The 23914-nt window shown below is 36.2% G+C and overlaps 1 protein-coding gene across 5 annotated transcripts in view; it reads right to left on the reverse strand.

Annotated features, from left to right (window-relative positions):
• Positions 1-23914, reverse strand: part of ptprfb (protein tyrosine phosphatase receptor type Fb) — a 370826-nt gene that overhangs the window by 17293 nt on the left and 329619 nt on the right. For all 5 annotated transcript variants that reach the window (XM_056473241.1, XM_056473264.1, XM_056473255.1 and 2 more), the window contains 4 exons: positions 21483-21595; positions 11934-12031; positions 4298-4421; positions 3996-4171 (listed from right to left, as the gene is read on the reverse strand). In XM_056473241.1, the coding sequence (XP_056329216.1) occupies positions 3996-4171; positions 4298-4421; positions 11934-12031; positions 21483-21595 (511 nt within the window). The remainder of the gene's footprint in view (positions 1-3995; positions 4172-4297; positions 4422-11933; positions 12032-21482; positions 21596-23914) is intronic.

Here is a 23914-nt window from a genome sequence, read left to right on the forward strand (position 1 = left end):
TCTTACGTTGAACACAAAACAAGATATTTGAGAATGATAAAACCTGTAACCACTGACTTCTATTGTACAGTTTTTCCTATTATGGAAGTCAGTGGTCACAGATATTTAGTTTTTTTTTCAATAGATATTCTTTAGGGTTCTTTTTTAGAAAGTCATAAATGTTTGGAACTACTTGAATGTGAGTAAGTGATCATTTTTGGGTGAACTACTTTTTTTGAATATGATTTTGTTTGTTAATCTAATCACAAGTAAGTAACGCTATATAATCAATTTAATTCACCTTTATTTGTATAGCGCTTTTACAATGTAGATTGTGTCAAAGCAGCTTCACATAGAAGACCATAGTAAATTGAAACAGTGTCAGTTCAGTTTTCAGAGTTAAGTTCAGTTCTGTTTAGCTCAGTTCAGTGTGGTTTAATTGATTTGATATATAGGTGTAAACTTAGTCTAACACCTTTTGAGTTTGAACCACTTCCAGAAGCACAATTAATTGGACTGCTTATGTATTGTAGGCAGTAGGCATCACTGACCACATTCTAAGAGCATCAAATAATTCAATTCAATTCATCTTTATTTCTACAGCACTTTTACAATGTAGATTGTGTCAATGCAGCTTAACATAGAACTTCTAGTAGATTGAAATTAAAACAGTGTCAGTCCAGTTTTCAGAGTTTAAGTTCAGTTAAGTTCAATTCAGTGTGGTTTAGTTTTCACTGCTGAAAGTCCAAACACTGAAGAGCAAATCCAAATAACCATCTACTGTCCTAAAACTTGATTGTTACTTTCATACCTTATGATCTTATAATCATCACATTTTGTGACTGATTGTGAGATAGAAACCCAAAATCAAAACAAAATTGTGTATCCTTTTTATTCACTTGATTCCCACTTGCTAATAAGCTATGTAACTTAGTACTTCTAATGTCTAACATAAAGTAACACAAGCGGTCACAAGAGACTGTGGCCACTTGAAGTTGCTGAGATGTTGCTGAGACTTGTTTTAGTTTGTTAAGTTCTTCCAACTCAAACAGAATGTTCAGTAGGGGACAGGGCTTTCTTTTTCATCATTTGCTCATAGCAAACTAACGGTTAGATGGATGTGGCTAAGAGTATTGTGGCTGAAGCTGTTAAACATGGAAGCAAATGGTCATTGATTGAAGATTACCTAAAACTAACTTTTTTTTTCAGTAGATTAATTACTCAAGATTAATTGTTCATCTAAAGAATGACACTAGAAAATAAACATTGGAAATGTTGATATCCCACAGACTTTAATACCAAAAGAAAATGGTATTGCATCTATAAAACTGCACAGCATTCAATCATATACCAGTCAAATACCAACTGAAAATGATGCGGAGTTCATTTCTTCAAGGTAGGTCCTGTCAGCAGTGAAAACAGGTTAGCTGTTCTGTCTCTGCTGGAGGTTTTCATCACAGGCCTTGTGGAGACCCTTTTACCTATGAAGTAATGCTTTATGGGTGCACAGCCTTGCCAAAACCCACTCATTTACCACGCTAGCTCTGCCAACACATGTCTCTTTCGCTATAAGCCTTTAGCTCCCATCTGACCTCCCATCCATCAGCAAAAAACCTGAGTGCACAAATTCTCCAGGGGGAGGAATTACAGGTTATCTACTGTCAGATATGACATTTGAGCTGAACAGAAGACTAGTCGACGGACTCGCTCTCTCGCCAACCCTTGGTGCCACTGGCCCTCCTCTGCGCCCGGTACAACAGCACGCTAAAAGCCCTCATAGTGATTGGACTCACAGAATCACAGGTCCCTTTAGTGAAAAGCACAGACGGATTTTTTACAGCACCAAGAGAGTATTGAACTATTGTACTTTATCATCCAGCAAAAAAGGATGGCAATGGTATTTTGTCTTTTATTTTATGACTATATTTTATGCAGTTGGGAATGAACTCGTACTGCAATTTTTAGCAAGAGCTTCGGACCTAGAAACGTGCACTTGAATTTTGGATTACTGGTCAAAAGCAGCATTTTAAAAAGAAATAAATTCTTAAATTTGGGATGAATAGCTTTTTGACCAAAAGTGCTACAGTATGCAATACATTTACAATGAACAGACCGATCGTTTTACTATATAAGACCTCAGTGTCTCATAAGGAGCTACAGATACTAATTTTATGTTTCCTTTTTATGACTTTTGAACAACTGTATTGTATGATTCACTATGAACCATGGTTTCAGCTAACAATGTTATTTAATATGCTATGAAAAATTATTTGTTTTAAATATAGCCATGTAGGGTTTCTGCAGGTTTCATGAGGGTAAGACTTTAAGACATTTATAAGACCAACTAAAGACAATTTATGGGTAACAAAATCAAAGAGAAAACAATACAAAAATATGTTGAGATGTATCATATCTAGCACATGAAGAGTTGTATTTATTTCAAATAAAAATACAAAAACTGGTCTAACTTACTTTTAAATCAATGCATAAAGTATGTTAAGACTTGAATACTTCTGATCTGATTTAATTGACTGATTTATCAGTAAAAATGTTTAGAAGTTTAATAGTCACCCTAAATTCTTAATAATATAAACAATCCCTGCAAAAATTATGCTTGTACTTCTATTTAACATTAAACACGAGGAAACAATTTCTACAAAAAAATAATGCAATAATCATATTTGTTTAAAGTCTGTAAGTTTTGCTAGCGTACATTGTTTTATTACATTTTCTACATGGACTATTAATTACAACATAAATTTTATAACTATCCTTTTATGTTATTCCACTACCCCAATTAAACACTTCCCTCCTCAAAAGCCTATAACTTCCTATTGAAAATAACAAAATAAACAAAATTAATAATAAAAAAAAATATATATAAATGAAAATGAATAATAATTATGTATTCATATATTATTGCTCAGCTTAAGAATCAAGAGAGTAAACCAGCAGATAATCTAAAAAGGGGCGCTACATCTTGTCAAAGATCTTTAAAGAACCAGAAAGTGATAGTCAAATTTTTTTCAATTTAATGAAAGTAAACACTTCTTTTATTCTTGCATCAAATGAGGGTGGAGAGACATGTTTCTTCTTTAAAAGGATGAGACGTCTTGTTTGTAAAGTAGTAAAAACTAAAGCCTTTCGGAAGTGGTGTTAGTGAGACCAGCAGAGGGTGCTCAACCTGCGGTCTGTGTGGGTCCTAATGCCTCAGTATATTGATGGGGACCTATACTGCTCAATGAACGGATGAGATGTTAAACCAAGGTCCTGACTCTCTGTCATCGTATGTAAGGTTTAAGTAGGGGTTTAACCCTGGCATTTTGAAAAATTTGCCCACTGGGTTCAGTCCATCATTGCCTCCTAACCATCCCCATATCATAATTAGCTTTATCACTCTGTCTCCTCTCCACCAATCAGCTAGTGTGCGCTATGGTGCAATATGGCTGCCGTCGCGTCATCCAGGTGGATGCTGCACACTGGTGGTGGATGAGGAGATTCCCCCCAAAAATGTGTAAAGGGCTTCGAGTGTCCAGAAAAGCGCTATATTAATGTAAGGAATTATTATTAATTATGATTACTGAAAGGTTAGCATCTACTGCCAACCCAAAAATGTCCAGAAGTGGATTTGTATCCAGATCTATGTCGAACGCATCTTTATATATGAAAAAGTTTTAAATATGTACATTGTTTTTCTTAAGGTGAACAATTAAACTGTGCATGTTAATCTACTGTTTGTTTTGGTTATTTGGTTCTGCTTTAGAGTGGTGGTCTTTCTCTGTTTTAGTCAATTTGATGACTTTGACCACAATATTCTTAACTAAGAGGGAACAATGCTTAAAAAGAAAGCCATACGCCATACCCTCTACTTAATACTCTGTTTGTACTCTCCGCTGGAAGCACATCCACATACTGAAATAAAATGATCTGCAACTTCTGGTTCAGACAGAGTTTATGACTTTAAGGCTTTAATTCACATAATTGCCCCAAGAAACCCTGACGTTTCTTGTACTCACTCTGGACTTCTCTTCCAGTCTGGTCATCATGACGATGGTACTGGCTCGTTGCTCCCAAATCATCCTCCAGAAGTCGCTCAGCGTTTCAGGCAGAGGACCTTGTGTGGCAATGTAGGCATTCTGCTTACGGTAGCCATCAATGTAGTTGGAATTAATGTAGTCACTACCTGGAACACCTATAACAAGAGGCGACAATTCACTGTTGGCCCGCTGGAACCTATATTTGTGCTAATTGCATGCCTCCCCTAAACATACACACATCTGTCATCATAACAAAAGGTCAACACATTTGTTTGACTTACCGTCCACAGGGGTGAGAACAACTCTCGAGTGGTCGTAAGCAATAACGTTGGCATAACGGTTCTTTGGCTTGTTGACCTCCAAGTTGGAGTTCTCCCATGTGAACTGCTGGCCTGGATCAATGGACTGCAGGGGAAAGACGAAAGGACAAAGAGAGAGAAAGAAATCTGTTCAGTCTTTTGAGGCACCTTGTGTGAAGCTTGATACCACAGAGTGCCGCAGGGGTAAATTTGAACTATAGCATCACTTCAACTAGAGAGGTTTTGTTTCTATAGCAACCTGACGATTCGAACGGAGACCCGCCACAAGTACCAGAGCTGACTTTACCACCAGGGGTTGTAATAACCGATGGACTGGCAAAGCTCGAGAGTTGTAATTTGGATCCCTTTGTGTGTACATTGCAATTCTGCTCCCTTACCAGTGATCATCTGCCCTGCAATAACAGAGTTCATCTGCTGGATTATCACAGGCAACCAACAGATGGCTTGATGTTCACTGACACCATAATTCAAGCGTGATCACCGCTGGTGGTCCGGATAATAATACCGATGATTCTGTATCTAAGAGCAGGTCTGGGCATATGGCTTTGATGCTAAAGATTACACAGAGAGACGCTCGGCCTGGACTAATGGATTACTGGTGTCCATGTGGACGTCATGTCTGTGCTTGATTTTGTGCCCGCTGACAGGACTGAAAAGGGAAGAGCAATGGCTGAGGGATACCAGACCCAACAGGGAGAGTGTGGATTTATGGAAACAGACAGGAAGCTCCAAAGAGAGAGGACAGATGAACACATCTGGAGGAAAACCCTGCATGTATCATTGGCTGTTGCACAAGGTGATGCCCTCAATGTGTATCAGGCCTTCCAGGCTTTTTTTTATTATTATTAAAGGTCAGTTATCAGTCATGCATATGTGTTTGTGAGGTCATGCTCAGGTTACAGTGGTTGTGACGTATTATATGATATTATAAGCGAAAATTTTTTTTGCTAGGTTCTCAACATTAACCCATTAACACATATATTTTTTAACACCCGCTTCGAATGTTTTCACTCGATTGAAGAGGCGTTATCAGTGGTTATCAGCTGATAGATATGGGCCAGTACTGGTAGGCTCAGAAGGCTGTTATCATCCATCCACATCAGCTATACTAATAGAGAAGACTTTAGATCCAGATCTGTTTTTACATTACTGTGACGGTTGGGTTTAGGGTTGGGGTAGGGGTAGACGTTAATAAAATACAATTAATTGGAAATTTAATAACTAATATAAATAATTCTTGTTAACTTCCAGCCGCAGTTGTATGTGATCTATAGCTGATTAATCATGTGGATGGATGATAACAGCCCTCTGAGCCTACCAGTAGGTGCAAAGGCCCCTACTGGCCCATATCTATCAGCTAATAACCACTGATAACGGTCATTCAATCAAATGATAACATTTGAATCGGGTGTTATTTGCTGCAAATAAATTAATGAAGAAAAAAAATTGTGCTCATAATTTTACTCACCCTTAACTTGTTTTAAACCTGTTTGAGTTTCTTTCTTCTGTTGAACATAAAGCAAAGATTTTGATGAAAGCTGGAAAACTGAAAGCATCGACTTCCATATTATTTGTTTTATTTTTGGTTACAGGTTTTCAGCTTTCATCAAAATAACTTCTTTTGTTTTCAGCAGAATAAAGAAAGGTTTGGAACCACTTGAGGATTAAAAAATTATGATAACATTTTATTTTCAGGGTGAGCTATCCCTTTAACATCATTTTCAATGCAGTTAAATGATCTTGGGTAACACTAACAGACAGATTTATCTAGACCTTATGTCACTCCTCAGTTCGCAATCAGATCAGCTAATCTCTACATTTATAAACAACCTGTCCAACAACACAGCTAATGTTAGAATTTAGAGAATTAGTGAAAGTAAATTAGAGAAGGCAGAGAGAAAAGTGATTTGTGGCCAATTTTCAATGAATAATTCATTCCATTGTCTGTTTAGCCTTAAAGTGCTGTGATATTTTGTGATCTGTTTTAAAGAGCTGTGTGAAACAGGCTCAGCAGAACATCAAAACATCCAACTGCTGCATGGCCACACAATATGCAAACTATGTTTCTTTAGATAGAGAAAATCCATTTTTTTAAATAAATGTGTTATTAATAGCACACTTCTCTAATGTCAGCCCTAGGTTTTACAATCTCACAATAAAGCGTCACAGAGGGGAAGGAGAAAATTAAAATGTGTGTATGAAAAGGTTAAGAGCGGTATCAATAATGATAAAGTTGATGATCCGGTAGCTCCAATGAAGCGTGGTGCCAGCAACACCGCATACCATGACTTGTAGTCATGTACACATGCTGATAAATATATGCCTGCAGGCTCCTATAGATCTGTCAAATAAATGAAATGTACATTTTCAGGAAAAAAGATGCGCTCTGCATAGCACGAATCTGCATTGAGCTGAATACTGGATTCTTCATTCTGACATTTACAGGATTACTCAAGGGGCAAGAGGTGGAGTGGCATTCTCTCCCTTTCCTTCTCAAGTCACAGGTCTCCTCGGCTCAAATGACACCGGGTCGTATCTGAGCATCGATCAGCAGCAATATGCAGCAGGCTGCCTGGCCGCTCAATAATGTCACGGGGTCTCTTGTTATTCAGCATTGATCTGCCTGCTCTGGACAAGCCTCTGGTTGACTCAGTGTCCATCAACCTCCACACCTTTCACCTCATATGGGATAACATCAGCCTTCTCGGATGCTTTCAAACTTGCGTGCGTACATTCGACAACAAGCGGCCTATTTAAGGGCCTTAGTAAACTGCCATAAGTAGGTTTTTTTACGTATCTACATACAAAGCTATGCTCGGCAACAACTCGATAAGGATAAACTGTGATATTGAAGTATCTGACGTGCTAAGTGTTTCTCTGCCAGTTTATCAGCAAGTACCTTGGAGGAACATTTACTTTGCCGTAAGCTTTCGCACACAAGTTTAGGTAATGTGCGAATAAGACAGCTGGTACGCTGACTGGCAGTGCACTGCAAACAAGGGGAACAAATATGAGCTGTCACTACATGAGATGACAAGCTTGAGAGATGCGGATAATGATAGCGGTGGGAGGTGAGCGCCGATTCCTATAAAAAGATTCGGCTCTAGCGGGTTGACAAACATAAGCTCGTTACTGTTGAGAATCAGTGTCTGATAGGAGTGTTAGCTATTGATATTGGCACCAGTTGAGCTGAGGAGTGATCTAATGTGCACTTTATAAGCCGAGAAGAAATTTTTTGGGTAACAAAATGGTTCATGGTTCATGTTTATGCAGTGTAAATCATTCAAAAACATCCGACTATTAGGTTAAATAAGCACAGGCACCCAACATATTGGTTTGCCGCCTCTATGGTGTGGTCACAGTTTTGCCAAGAGCAAATATAAATTAATTGGAGTTGAATATCTTCGCCACCTATGAGCATGTAAAATGCTGAGAGAATGAAATTGAGCAAAAGATGCTTCAAACTTAACAAACAGCCAATAAACGTGATGGTGACCTGCTGCCTTGCTCATGCTGGCTGGACTAGGCTCCTCCTATTGGCCCAAGCGGAACCATCTGTTCCCTTGAGAGGGGGCCTTCCTCAACAGGAGGACATGACATCATGACATGCCAATGCCAAGAGCTGGTTGTGAGCACCGCCTGGCTACAGAGAGGATGTTTGGTGAAAACCACAACCACAATGGCAGGTGAGATTTGTCACATATGGCTGGCAAAACAGCTTGATTTATCCCTCAAAGTGTCACTAAATGTCTTTAAAGAGGAATGAAGAAAAGGAAGTCTATATAAAGACAAAATCCTCTTTATATATTTATATTTTTTTTTCACAGACGCATGTGTAATTACAGAAAAAGGGTTTTGTTGGTTGGAGTGAAGTTTTAATTGCAGTTTTACTATAAATACTGCTGTGAGGAAAAAAAATAAAAACGTCAAAGTGTTAAAAGAAAAAGAAAACGCAAGTGATACTGCCTGGATAAATTGTGACAGATTATGCATTAAAGTAAATGCATTCCAGAATTGTCCGATTTTGTTTTAACAGATTATGCCATAACAAAAATGGTTGCAATGAGACAGCATTAATGGACAAACTGGTGGTCTAAGCACATTGTAAAACATCTGAAATTTGGTTTTGGTCATTCTAATCCCTTAGCCAAAGTCTAAGACCCGATCCCAATTTTATTTTTTTACCCCTCCCCCATCCCCTTGGCCCTTAAAAACAGAGTGTGAAAGGGAAGGGCTTACAATTTAACCTCTTAGAAATGGGACACCACTACAACACCTGCACACGTCATCATATGTCACAATCTCTTCATATGAGATTGATGATCGCGACTTCTGTAGTTATTCCAGTTGCGTTCTTTTTTGGTATTCATCTTCAGAAAATCACTGAAGGCAACGATATTATGTTATCATAACGATACAATGACGCAATAAGCTCGTAACTGTACTGTGTATTTACACCATGGCCATATTCATCTTTGTAAACACACTAAAACAACACTAACATTATGTCAGACACTGTAAAAAGGTCACATTCCCAGCTGTGACACTACTCTGACAGGGTATTTGAGTGTCATTGAATGACAGATGTAAAAGTATGTTGTAAAAAACTATACAGGAGTCATTACTTTGGATTGTAGTTAGCGAAATTGAGCGTTTTTAAAAAAAAGCATGACAGTAAACGATGAATGCCGTTATGGATGTATTAAAACATATTGGTAAGTAATAAATAATAAGTAGTACATAATAATGACAAAAAAATACTAATTTGTGCATCTCTTGATGCAGCTGCTGTAGCTGTTGTGCAGCTGTTGTAGCTGGTGTATTCTAGGAAATTTTCTTACTTCTTGGTTTTGAGTGTGGTCCTGAAAAATCTCTGTTTCAAGCCTTTAGCCTTCAAGCTAAAGAGAATTGGGACACCTCTACCCCTTAATGTGAACGCGTAAAATGAGGGGTAGGGGTAAGATTAAGGGCAAAGGGGTAAAATTGGGATTGGGCCTAAGCCATCTTCAAATGCCACCACACATTCATTGTGTTTCATCTTCCATTTGCCCGTTGCTTGTCCCATCCAGCAAATTCCATTTTTATTTTTGGTATTAGGCAGCAGTTTATCAGGAAGTGACAATTTTATGCTCTTTGACTAATTTGATGGAAATTGTGCTTTATTTGAAAATGTTTTTATGATATTTTTATAACATCAGTTTTGCACATAAATCTAATTCACATGTTTGGACGGAAACATAGCTATAGTTTGATCTTTTAATAATTCCACAACTGTAGGGTGACAGCTAACAGGCATGGTATGCCTGGTTTAACAGGCTTCTTTCTCAACACCATGGTGTGAAAGTGACAAGGTCTACTGTGTGTGTGCATTAAACATTTCAAAAAAAGCAAATGAGGGAAAGTGAACATCTGCCTATCTGAAAGTGGCAAATGTGAGAACCTGTCAAAACACCGGATGTGGACGCTGTTAACTGTTGAAGGCAAAAGAATCTATTAGACAACACCAAAATGTGGGAAAAGTGAGTGAGGACATAGTTTCTAAGACAGCAAAGACATAATAAAATAATAACAGTAAAATCAGACCAAACAATGACAACTCAGACAAAACAACTAATATGTTTAAAAGGTTCCTAACACAAAACATTTTCTGATCACAAGGGCATCAACATCTTTTCATATAAACTGTAAAACAACAGCAATACCAATTGTTTCTTAAAGATATAACAGCCTGTCATGTGAGCATTATTGTAAAAGTGCACATTTATTCCTTTTAAACCTCTTAAAGGCACATATTATAACCCCATCATTTTAATCACTTTACCCAACATTAATTTACTAATAAACCTTTTTTGCACATTTCCAAATTTCTGTAGAAGCAGTGCTCATTTTGTCAACAAAAATAGCTTAGAAAACAGAATCTTCACAGGTCAACAGACAGTAATGTGACTGAATGCCTGCCCTCTGTTCTGCTTATATAATGAATGAACATCGCAATGAAGCTGATTATTACTTAATTTTGATCTTTTTGACAAAATTTGAGTGTAGTCTTTGGGTTTTACATCAACAATAATGCACTGTTTATTCATTAGATGTGCAGATCAGAGTGTGCGTTTTCACAGTTTTCAGTCATGTTACTAGCGATGAGGACCCGTATACCACAAAATAAACTGTCCCTCTCATAAATGCTGCATTAGAAATACATTCACATTAGAGCTAACTAGTGTTTTTGTATCTTGATGAAAATAGTGATATAATAAAAAGTATAGTTTTATAAATTTATATATGTCGTTGTTTTTTTTTTTAATCAAAAAAATATACGATTTACGATGCTGATGAGCATTGCAATGTGTCATTACAGTCTTGTGAAGAAGATCCATACAATCCACTTGAGAAGTCAAGCTGTTGAGGGCACATTGCTTTTATTGAACAAGAGTAATCTATAACATCCGTTATGTTTTTGTACACACAAATGTCCCCTCAAATAGTAAATGGGGGACACGGCCTATGAGTTATACCTTTTTATTGTTTCAATGAAAGTTCAGCATTTTCTGGCCACATGCATGGAAGAGTACACTGTAAACTCTGCTGTTGTCATGACTAAAAAGATTAAGTTAATATAACCTGGCATTACTTGATCGAGGTGTTATTATTAGAAAGAAAATTAATATATTAATACTTTTTTGGAGTCAAACACTTTGGACAACGCTTGAACAAATTTCAGACTTCGTAAAAACGTGATTAAGACTTTTATTACCTTTTAAGGGCCTTAACTTTCTCATAGTTGATTTATCAACTTTTAATGCTTCTTAAGACCCTGCGGACACCCTGTATAAAAGCTGAAAAATGTAGAAGTTTGGTCTATTAGCCATTTTAAGTTATCTGTACTTAAATTTTTAATTACAGATAGCTTAAATGTTTAAGTTAATTCAATGAAGAGACCACGTTTGGTCAACTCAATTAATTGAGTTGTCGATTTCCTATTACTCAAATGAACTTAGGGAATCACTTTTCATCAAATGATTTGAGTAGTCTCAACTTGTTAGGGTTTACAGTGTAGCTAGGTCAAGCAACAGATGAGTAAATATGATCAGATGATCAGATATGGCAACAACCAATGCAAGTGCAGATAGTAATTTTCCCTTTATTCAGCTGGAGACTGTAGCTCAGTCTGTAGCATCAGTGTGAACAAAGGTTTACAAAGGGAGTAAAAAACGTGTCTATCCCTGGAGATGTAGCATTCGGGAGAGTTTGTATTTTACTCCGCTCCAACACCTGTTTGTAATTATCAAGCGTTTCCTAAGATCTTCATTGGCTGGTACAGGAGTGTCTCATTATTGTTAGAGCTATACTTCCCAGAAATACAGATCTCCAAAAATAGTACTGCACAACCCTCCTTCACACCAAAGTAGTCTTAGAGAGGTGTATTTTCAAGTAAACCTGAACAACTTGATTAGCTTAGCTAAAAAGAAAACGTTGTCCTCTAAATAGCAGGGTTGGCCAGCCTTGTCCTAGAGAACACGCATCTGTAATTAATCCAGATACTTTAATGCTAAATATTCAAGCATCACCAGTTGAATAAGCTTGGTTCTTGTCCTACCTCGTACTCTTGGGAAAACCGGAGGGCATCGTTGGCCTTGAGGCGCTCGATGTGGTCTGCCAGTTCGGAGACGGATATGGGAGGATGTTCCCTCATTCCTAAAAGAGAAAATATGACAACGAGAAGTGGTGAGCACATCCCAAAGTATCACACCTAATGCATCGTAGCGTTACGGTGGGGAGTGAATCTGTCAGGTTTGAGTTGAGCAGGGCACGACATAAAGAGGTACTTCTTGCACCTTGATTTGACATAATCCCTCAGAGAGATTTGTGCTGACATATGTTGTGTCCTCTTACGTCTAGCCCCCAAACACGCTCTGGATTTCTTGTCTAAGGGGTCAGCTTGCTGCCAAGAATCATTTCACTGCCAGTGCCTATGGATGTATCAAGGCTACATGCTTAGCTGGATGAGAGGAAAGTGTGTTGTCTGATGAGGAAAGGAGGGGGTTTCAGAATAGTGGATCTGTCAGTAGGATTCTAGTGGTTGAGGATGAATAAGACTGCTTAATGGGACATGGTTGGGTATGATTCCCCATTACGAGTTCATTATGCCCACAGTGAGCACAGTAATGTCTGGACGAGCCCCCTGCCAACTACTTCATGCAACCATTACTGCGAGACAGTGGGCAGCAGGATCAGGGGCCACTCTCTTAATCAACCGCACTAAAGTCATGCCAAAAATCCCTGATTTGCTGTATGCTTGAGTCCAGAACATTGCAGGCACATTTTGTATTTCACATGCATGAAATGTGTCAGACATTTGTGTTTGTCTGTTTTCAGCCATTTTATCTTAACATAGCTTATGTGAAAGTCAGAGAAAAAATATTACAGTGCCATACGTAAAAAAAACTACTTTTTTCATGGTTCCTATGATTACCACCTACGTTGTGGGGTATTTGCACCACAGGAGCAGGAACTGATTCTTCTGAGCTCAGAGTAGGATCTAACCCACACAATAGAAACAACCAGGGTTGTAAGTACGTTTTAGCGTTTTATCATATTGTGTCTAAACATATAGCATATGAATAATAATACAAGACATGTAAACACATTGTTTACACAATTACTCCAATAAATCCAAGTATATAAGGGGTTTTCACAATGGGTGGTAATAGGAACTCAGTTATATAAACTAGCCACCAGGCCCGGTGTTCTGACATTTTATCCTAACGATTATGCTACCAACACTGTATTTGAATGGTTCTGAGTTTGGGGTTAGGGATTAGGTAGGATAGGGGGATATAACAGCTTCATATCACACTACTCCACATTGAAAACACTTGTAGCAAAATCTGATGGGTAGCATATTGCGTCGTAAAATGTGCTACCTACTTTTTGAATGGGAGGTAGGACAATCTGACAAGGTAAGAAAAATCGACAGAACACTGGTTCTCAAGAGTACTAAAATCATTTGCGCAGTAGGAAAGAGCCAAAAACAGGTACTGTACTTCCAGCAACAGTTCTAGGAATTGTGAAAAAGTTTCTCTTTTGTGAAAACCTCTATGGAAAACTGTGACATATAGTAGAAGAAATAAGCTGAGGAACTGCTCTGTGCCTTATTCCATTTGCTGATGCTGCTCCACACCTAAACAACATCCCTGTGGTTGGCTTTATGTCACTTTATAAAAATGACCCTGGTGGGTAATTCCTAGAAGTGCGTTCCTATAACTACTTGCTGCAAAGGTCCACCATGAGTGCATTAATATTTAGATTCTTTAGTCGATTATGCTTAATAAGCTGTTATGAATAATGTCATGTAAACATGTTATCCAGATTTCTTTGATCAGTTAAAGGATCAAAAACTGCTTAAACAATTCAGAACAAGTAGATTTGAACTTTTTAGCTCTTAACTTGGGGAGGTGATCATATTTTGTATAATACATGCCTTTATAAAATACGAGTCGTGATGTCGGCTCATTCGGTTGATGCAGAATTACCAAAATAAAAAATATGCTGCATTCACAGGTACTGTAAAGATGTGATATATCACTTGTAAAGTAATATCAGCACAGCTTCTGACAGATTTCCTACCAACATTTTTGAGCTACTGATGATGATGTTTGGCCTAGAAATCTGGCAAACTATGCAACTTTGGAAACTATGCATTCTGTTTATTAATTTACATGTTAACACATAAAAACAGTCTCTGAAATAATCATATTGTTGATAGTTCTCTGTTTATTGTGTGCATTTAAACACATTCAGTGTTAACTTAAGAGTGTCAGTGCTAAATTGACACTCTTATAAATGAAGAAAGACTTCTTTTTTACCTCATGGTATTGTCATATACATAGAACAAAAACAACAAAATTTAACCACAGGGAACAACTTTATCTCCTTAGAATATTCTATAATCTTATTTAATATTGAGATATCAAACTTGCATAGTTCGTAGCAGGATATTACATATATCCAGAAACAGGTCATCAACACAAAAATGTTGTTTGCCATTTACGCATAATTACCGCTGTTTTCTAGCACACAAACGAGAGACAAAGTATTCAGTATATTTAGAGGCTAATGACGCAATAAGCTGCACCATGAGCACATTAAGTGAATACAGCACGGGCTACGTCCATGTTAAACAGCGAGTTAATTAAGCAGCGAATAGCTTCAACCCAGCATGCAAAGCAGAGAAAGGCAGATTACAAAATGTCTGGAATTGAAATGAATGGCCAAGGTCATTAATATGAAAATGTAACTAGAGACATATGGACAGGGGATTGGAAACATAACCTTACTGCTACATAAGACAATGGCAGGAAATAAAGCTGGATAATGTGGACTTGTGTTTGATGTACACACAGTACATAGAATTGAATAACTGCTGTAGCAATGCAGGCACAACATGCACTGCTTCAGATACGAGTGTTTTCACAACAAACAGAAATAAAAAATATATAATATGTCCACTAATACTGTCCAATATTGCATAGGCCACAGGGAAATTGTGTCACTTTCCAAAAACTATTTTATTTCCATCAAATCTAGGGTAAACAATTTGCATGAATTGACTTGAACAAACAATGAACAATGCATTTATTACAGCATTTGTTCATGTTAGTTAACATTAGTTAATGAAAATAAACTTGTTCATTGTTTGTTAACTGATGGTGACTAATGGTAATTTTGTATTGTATTGGATGTTAATAATTAATTAGTAAATGTTGATATATGATGCTGTACAAGTATTGTTCATGTTAGTAAATGCATTATCTAATGAAACCTTATTGTGAAATTTGACCAATACACTTATGATATTTTCTCACAGAAGCACTGTTTTCATAAGTGATATTTATTAAACAGCATATCCATTGAACTGTTGATATTAGGGCTGCACAATATATCGTTTCAGCGTGGATATCGCAATGTGATCATTTGCAATAGTCACATCGCAGCATATGCTGGATTATATGTGCATGTGTTTTTGAGGCATGAGGATTTTAAAAGCATTCAAGCATGAGAAACTGTACAGTTTGCAAGTGTAATAATGATTATTTTTGTAGAATTATTCATTCAATGAAGACAACGCAGTATTATTTTACATGTGACTATTCAATAACTGTACCTAAATATGGTTACACTCCTCAGAAAACCGTTAAACATTGTTTTTCCCCATTTGTATATTATCTGTTGCATTGATATGCTCGTAGACTGTTTTTTATATTTTATGCATGATTTACTCACCTACAGAATCACCCCAATCAATCTTAAATTATTTAAATCTTTCCAAAATAGGGATATTCAAGTCATCTGGTGAAACTGTATTCATACCGCAATATACAATTAAAGTCACAATTATTAGCCCCTATGTTTATTTTTTTCCCCAATTTCAGTGAGAGAAGATTTTTTCAACACATTTCTAAACATAAGTTTTAATAACTCATTTATAATAACTGATTTATTTTATATTTGCCATGATGACAGTACATAATATTTTATTATATATTTTTCAAGACACTTTTATACAGCTTTCGAAAAAAAATATAGCTTAAGGGGCTAATAATTGTAAACTTAAAATGCTTTTAAAAAAATTAAAAACTGCTTTTATTCTAGCCGAAATAAAACAAATAAGACATTCTCCAGAAGAAAAAAAATTATCAGACATACTGTGAAAATTTCCTTGCTCTGTTAAACATCATTTGAGAAATATAAAAAAATAAATAAATAAAAAAAATCAAACGGGGGCTAATAATTCTGACTTCAGCTGTATATCACAGAAAAACAAAACATCGCAATGTTAAATTTTTCCAATATCTGAAAAAATATTGGTTGTGATGGAAATTATTAGTGACAAAAACTGAAAAAATGTGCATTATCGTAATAAAATAAATAGAATTAAAAGATACGTTTTGTTAACAAAATTAAAGCTTTACTACCAAAATAATCCCACACACAATGACAGAATGCAGGAACAGGCAGAAATTCAGCGATAAAAATATTCTCATTATTTTGAACAAACGGAGGAAAAGGAAAAGAGGATTATCTGAATGGACAGTGATTTTACTTTTTAATACGACAAAAAAGTACAAAAGTTGCAAACGCATTGTTTTAAACTTTTTAATTAATCTGTTGTGAGTAGTTGTCCGAAGATAACGTTATGCTACATTATTATTTTTATGTGGTTTTTTTAAGGTAAATGAAGGTTATACAGTGTGTTGTAAATCGCAGAGCCTGCAAGTTCTGAATGACATCAATCATCAGCCAGGTCAGAAAAAGTAACGCAAAAGTAACTCAAAATAATGTAACTCATTACTTACTATAAAAAGTAACTAAATAACACAACTAGTTACTTTTCTGGGGAGTAACTAAATATTGTGATGCATTACTTTCTAAAGTAACTTTCCCCAACACTGCATATTTATGTACTCTACGTGGTATACATGTATGTATATGTCTGTGTATGAATCTATGTACAGTTTGTGTGCGTGTCTAATGTTCATGTGTGTGTGTAAAAATGCATTACTTCTCTTATTTTGTCAAAATCTTTTCGATTTAGATAGTACCTACCTGGATTCAGGCGGTGATAAAACACATGAAGGTAAATATATTTTCTTTTTTCTTTTTAATACAAAGACTTAGTTATTTATTTTGCTATAGCATGGTCATTTATTCCGTCAAATTCAGGTGAAAATCAGCAAAAATGTTGCCGGTAACTGACAACTCTGACAAGAGTTAATTACTTGATGTTGCTCCAGGGTTATTAATAACTTTTTAATAATATTAATAATTAAATAATTAATAATAACTATTTTAATTTCAATTCTTCATAGTTTTTATAACCATTTAATACATATTTAAAGACATATGTAGTATACAGTATGTGACAAAAAAGTAAAAAAAAAAAAAAAAAGACTGTTGAAGAAACCCCTAATATTAAACCACTACGGTATAATTCATGCTACCAAAACAACTCAATCCGGTGTCTGAAAAATGAATGAAACGCTGGAAAGTGAAGTGTGCTTGTGGCCGTGGCAGCAGGGATTGACGGTAAGAGAGCTGTACGGCTGTTTTGCCTGCGGTAATTATGTGCTCTTCAGGACTGAAAGGGTCTGTAATAACCTGGCTCCACTGCCACCGCTCAGCTATTAGAGGGGAGAGAGAGAGTGAGAGAAAGAGAGAGAGAGAAAGAGAGAGAGAGGCAGGCCTGACATTTTCTCTTAGCGTCACGGATCTGCCTCTCGCTCACCTTGGGAATGGAAAGCAGGAAGGCTAATTAACAAAGAGGGGTTGAAAGAGTGCAAGAGGCCTTTGGGTGAATGAAGTCCATATAAGACACTCCAAGGTGATGAGACAGTGAGTGGAGGATCTGCAAGAAACAGCTCAATTCACAGCCACCACGATGACAAATAGTGGCTTAAGCGTAATGTAAAGCAGAGCACTTCATCGTGATTCTCCTTTTCAGGATAAGCACAATGAAGAAATAAAACACAACATATCTGTAGGCCTCTTACGGTGTAAACAGATTACACTGTTCTCAGAAATGAAAATAAAACGGTTGCTCTATAAAATAAGATGAACTCAAAATGAAATATAAAGAATAAAATCAAATAAAATCTCTTACCGGGCTTTCAGATGCAGTGTTGTTAAAATGAAAAGAAAATAATATACTAAAATAGTATAATAAAATTGAAACTTAATAAAAGATCAGATAAAATTATTGGTAACACTTTATTTTGATGGTCCATTTGAGTATTAGTAAATTGTCTGCTTAATATCTGTTGATACTGCTCCTCCAACAGACATTTAACTGACTATATGTACATGTCAACTTACACTAACCCTAACTTTAACCTCAACCCTAACACCAACCTAACAGTCTATTTAAAATCTAATGAGAATTAGTTGGCATGTAGATGCAATGTAACTTAAATTCAACAAATGAACCATCAAAATAAAGTGTGACCAAATTATTGAAAATAAAACACAACAATATCAATTTAAGAAATTAAAACAAACATTAAAATGAAATAAATAAAACTAATTAGAATAAGACTTTTGAAACTTACAAATTTAGGGAAAAAATATAAAAACAGAACAAAAAAAACCAAACAAACAAAAAAAGCTCCAAAATGAAATGAAATGCATGAAACAGAAAATAAAAGCAAATTAATATGCAAACAAAGATTTTTTATATATATATATATTAGGGCTGCGCAATATTGGAAAAATCTGATATTGTGCTACTTTATATTTCTGCGATAAATATTGCGATATGAATACAGTTTGAGAATATGGTTTGGATAGCACTATTTGGTGGTTTTCTGGGGAGTCTAACAGTATTCGGGTTCAGAAATTTAATAATCACAATGCAAAAAAATGCTTTTCTTACTTTGTTTTGTCTCGTTTCTAGTCCAAATATCAAAAAAATAAAAATAAAAAATTTGACCAAAATATTGTTTAGTTTTCACCATCACATGAACTAAGTGAAAATTGAAAGATTTAGCTTGCTTTAGGGAAATTATCTGCCAGTGGTGTAAGTGGAATAATCTTGTTTTCACAATGTAGATATTAAATGTAGATATTAAAATGTAAAAAAAATTTTTTTTTTTTTGCAGAAATCACATAAAGTCCATAAAAAATGCAGCAATTAAATACAATTTTGTAGCTCCTGGTCAACTACAATTTAACAACTTGACACTGCATACAGATTTTTCATATTCTAAATAAAACTAAAGGATTTAGAAATCGAACATTCTTTTTACTCCAACACATTTCAATAGGGCAAAATAAAGACCAAATAACTTAATTCTTATATTTGCTCAATTTTTGCAGCCTCGGGCTATGCTTCTCACCATGTATTGTATCTTTTCTAAAACAAACAGTATAGTGTAAAAGCATGTTTATTACTAAGAAAACAACCAAATAAAATTATATTTTAATTGAACACATCACATCACATCACATCACATAAGGTATACATGCAGTACCGTCCTATCTAGTATGGTGAAAAGGCAAAGCTGCAAATGGTTAAAGCGCCACCCACCCGCCAAAAAGCTGCAGGCGCACTTACTAATGCCGCTGCGACAGCAAGCACAGCGGCAGAGAGAACATTTTGAAGTGGTAACATCAGTATCTTTGCGATGTGACTATTGTGGATGCTCACATTGTGATATCGATGCTGAAATGATGTATCGTGCAATACGATACATATACAATGTATCGCTTATTTCAATGACAAATGTCGTGAGCGCATTCATGTAATACAAGCATGCAGATCTCTTTGCTTGCGCGCCGATTTCCTCTGTTTGTGCACAAAACTTTTTGCACGCCCTCAAATAAACGCTGCTCAAGTGCAGATTTTCTTGTTTGCTCTTAAATAAACACTGCTGAAGTGCGATTTAGTAAGTTTATGTAACAAGTATGTCTTCAACGTTTATTAGATTTGCTAGGAATATTTATGAATGTCTCCAATAGGCCTACAGAGCGACATTAATGCATTAACGACATTAATAACAACAATGCATTAACGACATTAATAACAACAAACTTACCTTTTAATGTGTTGTGGTGTGATTATAACCTGCTATTTAAAAAAAAATGACTGAATGTTTTGAACGAGAAGCTGTAATGTAGCCATGGTGGAATGAATTTTGGTGTGGCGCCCCGCCATGGAAGAATAAATGTAGCGGAAACCATGCATATATATGCAGTTGAAGTCAGAATTATTAGCCCCCCTTTATTCTTTTTTAAATATTTCCCAAATGATGTTTAATAGAACAAAGAAAGTTTCACAGTATGTCTGATAATGTTTTTTCTTCTAGAGAAAGTCTTATTTATTTTATTTCGACCAGAATAAAAGAAGTTTACATTTTTTCAAAATCCATTTTAAGGTCAAAATTATTAGCCCCTTTAAGCAATTTTTTTCTATAGTCTGCAGAACAAACCATCGTTATACAATAAATTGCCTAATTTCCAAAACCACCTTATCAAGTTAAGCCTTTAAATGCCACTATAAGCTGTATAGAAGTGTCTTGAAAAATATCAAGTAAAATATTAATTTACTGTCATCATGGCAAAGATAAAATAATTCAGTTATTAGAGAGGAGTTATTGACACTATAATGCTTAGAAAAGTGTTGAAAAAATCTTCTCTGTTAAACAGAAAATGGGGAAAAAATAAACAGGGGAGCTAATAATTCAGGGGGGCTAATAATTCTGACTTCAACTGTATATAATAAGCAAATAGACAAAAATAAACAGACAAAATCAAATGTACTACCTAAAAATATGAAAATACTAAAATATACTTAAAAAATAACACAATAAATTCAAATTAAACTTAAGTTAAAACATAATGAATGTTTATGTTATAACAATTAATTAATATAATAGAATTATACATTAACAATAAAAGATTTATAATCAAATAATTAAATAGACAAAGACAATGACAAAATAAAAGAAAGTAAAAAAGTAAAATTTTAAATAAAATCTAAAACGATACATTAAAACAAAGAATATAACACAATAAATTAAATATAATATATAAGTAAAGTAAAACAATAAAAAGTTAAAATATAAAAAAAATCGGTATAAATAAAATAAATACAATCTCTCTCTCTATATATACATATAGTTTTTTTCTGTCTTTTAGATGCTGTGTTATGTTTGAGTGCGTCTCCTCTCTCATGTGCGCTGTCTTTATGGTAGTGATGGGCAGATTCACACACCACTGACAGAACCCTCTGATTACAGCAACACTCTCTCACTTCAGTCACCATGAGCATGTGCACAAACACATCCTGTTTATGCCTGTAAATGACACACTGCTGGCATATGTTGAGGTCTGTTTGTGTACAGACAAAATAATATCAAGGTTACTGAACGACATGCAGATGATATGATGCTACAATCAACACTGTACGTATCGTTTATGTATTCAAGCTAGGGAATGAATGAGTGTGTGCATATGGTGATACGCTCAAAATATCCCAATCTGAGTCAGAGGACAAATATATGCGTGCATATGCTGGAAAACACATGGGGCTCTGGCAGACTGAGAGTGTGTGTGTGTGTGTCTGCAGTACATATGGCGTACGCTGTGTTACCTGGTGTCTGGTAGTTGAGTCTCCTCATTTCGACAGGATCAGACGAGCTGGCCAGAAGACAATCCTTCACACCACCCGAGTGATCGTCTTTTGGTAGGGGGGAAGCCCTTTTCCTGTAAGAGCAAAATGGAGTCAGCGTGAGCACTGATATTGATTTATTCACACCGCAGCAGTCTTTACTGACAGAAGACCAGGACAAAAATGGACAACATAATGAAAAATATGAGTTTTGAGGAATAGAGCAACTGAAATGTGGACATTATAATCTCTGTTACAAATGAACGATTATTATACACATAGACATTTTGTGTTGTGTGTTAATGACTCTGTGATATAATATAATATAATATAACATAATAATATAAAATATATCAGGGGTCGCCACAGCGAAATGAACCGCCAACTTAACCAGCATATGTTTTACGCAGCAGATGCCCTTCCAACTGCAACCCATCACTGGGAAAAACCCATACACTCTCAATCACACACAAACACTACGGACAATTTAGCTTACCCAATTCACCTACAGCACGTCTTTGGACTTGTGGGGAAACCGGAACACCCGGAGGAAACCGGAGCACCCGGAGGAAACCCTCGCGAACATGGGGAGAACATGCAAATTCCACACAGAAATGCCAACTGACCCAGCTGAGGCTCGAACCAGCGACCTTCGTGCTGTGAGGTGGCAATGCTACCCACTATGCCACTGCACTGCCCCATTGTAATTTTTAATTGCAAAAAATACCTCTTCTACAGAACATGAATGTAAGATTATAATAAATCATTCAATTTAATGCTGAAACAGCCTAAATGTATTGACAAAACACTTAAAAAAACAAAATATTATTTTATATGATTTGAAACAGCAAAGTAGACAATTTACTTGCACTTCATATGTTTCCAGTGTAAACTCACTGTGAATTTAATGTGATGTGTATCAGCTTGGTTCCATATAAACCTACTAGCACTACACCAGTATACCGGTGACCTCAAGTCTAATAGAGGTCGACTACGAGCCGCACAACTGCGGAATTTGCTTTCATGAGCTCTTTAAGACAACAAATTAATCAGTCTGAAAAGCACGAGCCTCGTTTCCTGTTAAAGCTCCTCTGCTTTTAAAGCACATTAGGATTTCCCTCTGGGAAGTGAAGAGGTCACAGTGAAACGGAATAAAAGCCAAATAGCGTGTTTGTACAGCGCCTCGCTCGATTCTGTAAGCAAGCTCACTAAATATTCAGGGTGCGACGCTCCTTGTTTGTGGGGAAAACAAGGCGACTCGGTAATTAGCACATCAGCTGGATGGCACAACACCGGTAATTACGCCACTGTAGCACCTGCACTCCCGAGTGCGCTCTTCCAGCAGGTAAAGCTGTCGTGTACACACGCACACACGCGCACGCACACACACTCTCAGAGACGCCGAACATCTGTCAGTGGAAACCCGTCCTCAGACACACGGACACAAATCCCCAACCAAAAGAGAGGAGAGCCAACTGCAAGCGGAATTTCACATCTCGCTGCACTCAATTTGTAAGGTTCAGAGCACCGTTTTCTGGGTTTCATAAAGCCCGAATGAGGCTGACACCAGCGAGGCGAAGGGTCTTCAGCAAACGCCGCTCAACAGAGCTTCGCTAATCACTCTAGCGCTGGACACGTAGCCGCTCGCCTCTATTGTACGTACTGCAAGTCTTTAATTATTCAGGCTGGAGTTAACACATACACCGGAGGCTGAAAACAGAGTTCCCACTCTAATTCCCTCACCGTTACTGACTAAAAACCATTTCCATTATATATAACTGTTTTAAAAAGCATGCTTTAAAGTTCCTGTGAAATCTAAATAACGTTTTTTAGATGTTAGTATCAGAATGTAAGGATATCTATAAGCTAGTGTGCTTCAACACTGAGACAAAATCAGCATTTAAAAGCTATAAACATCAAATGCTTGCAGTTGGTCACTTCTGCCTACAAGAATCAACGATTTATATAGTTTCTCGTCAAATTTTCTGACCAATCAAATGTTTTCTAGTATCCGACATGTCCCGCCCCCTTCAAAACACTTCTCCTTTGCTTCTCATTCAATGCATTTTAGCTCAATCACTCTCACTGGCAGAGCAGTGTTAAAAACAACCTGCTATTGGCTGTGTTTAAAAAGGGGAGGGGCTACTTTTTGTACCACCCTCTCTTCATGTTTCAGTTGAAATTACATCACACATCCAACAAAAAAAAGCACATTTAAAGCACCTCATGGAGCTTTTAAAATGATTTTAGCTTGAATATAATGAATATTACTATCACTTTAATTGCCACTATGAGATTTACCATATAAGAAATAAAAATAAATCACTGTTTACTTGTCTGTGAATGTTTCCTCACCCATATTTAATAGCTTGATAGTAGTTTATTAGTATAATCTTAAGGATATCTATAAGCTA

This window comes from Danio aesculapii, chromosome 2 (genome assembly GCF_903798145.1).
Source record: "Danio aesculapii chromosome 2, fDanAes4.1, whole genome shotgun sequence".
In the NCBI taxonomy this organism is placed as follows: Eukaryota; Metazoa; Chordata; class Actinopteri; order Cypriniformes; family Danionidae; genus Danio; species Danio aesculapii.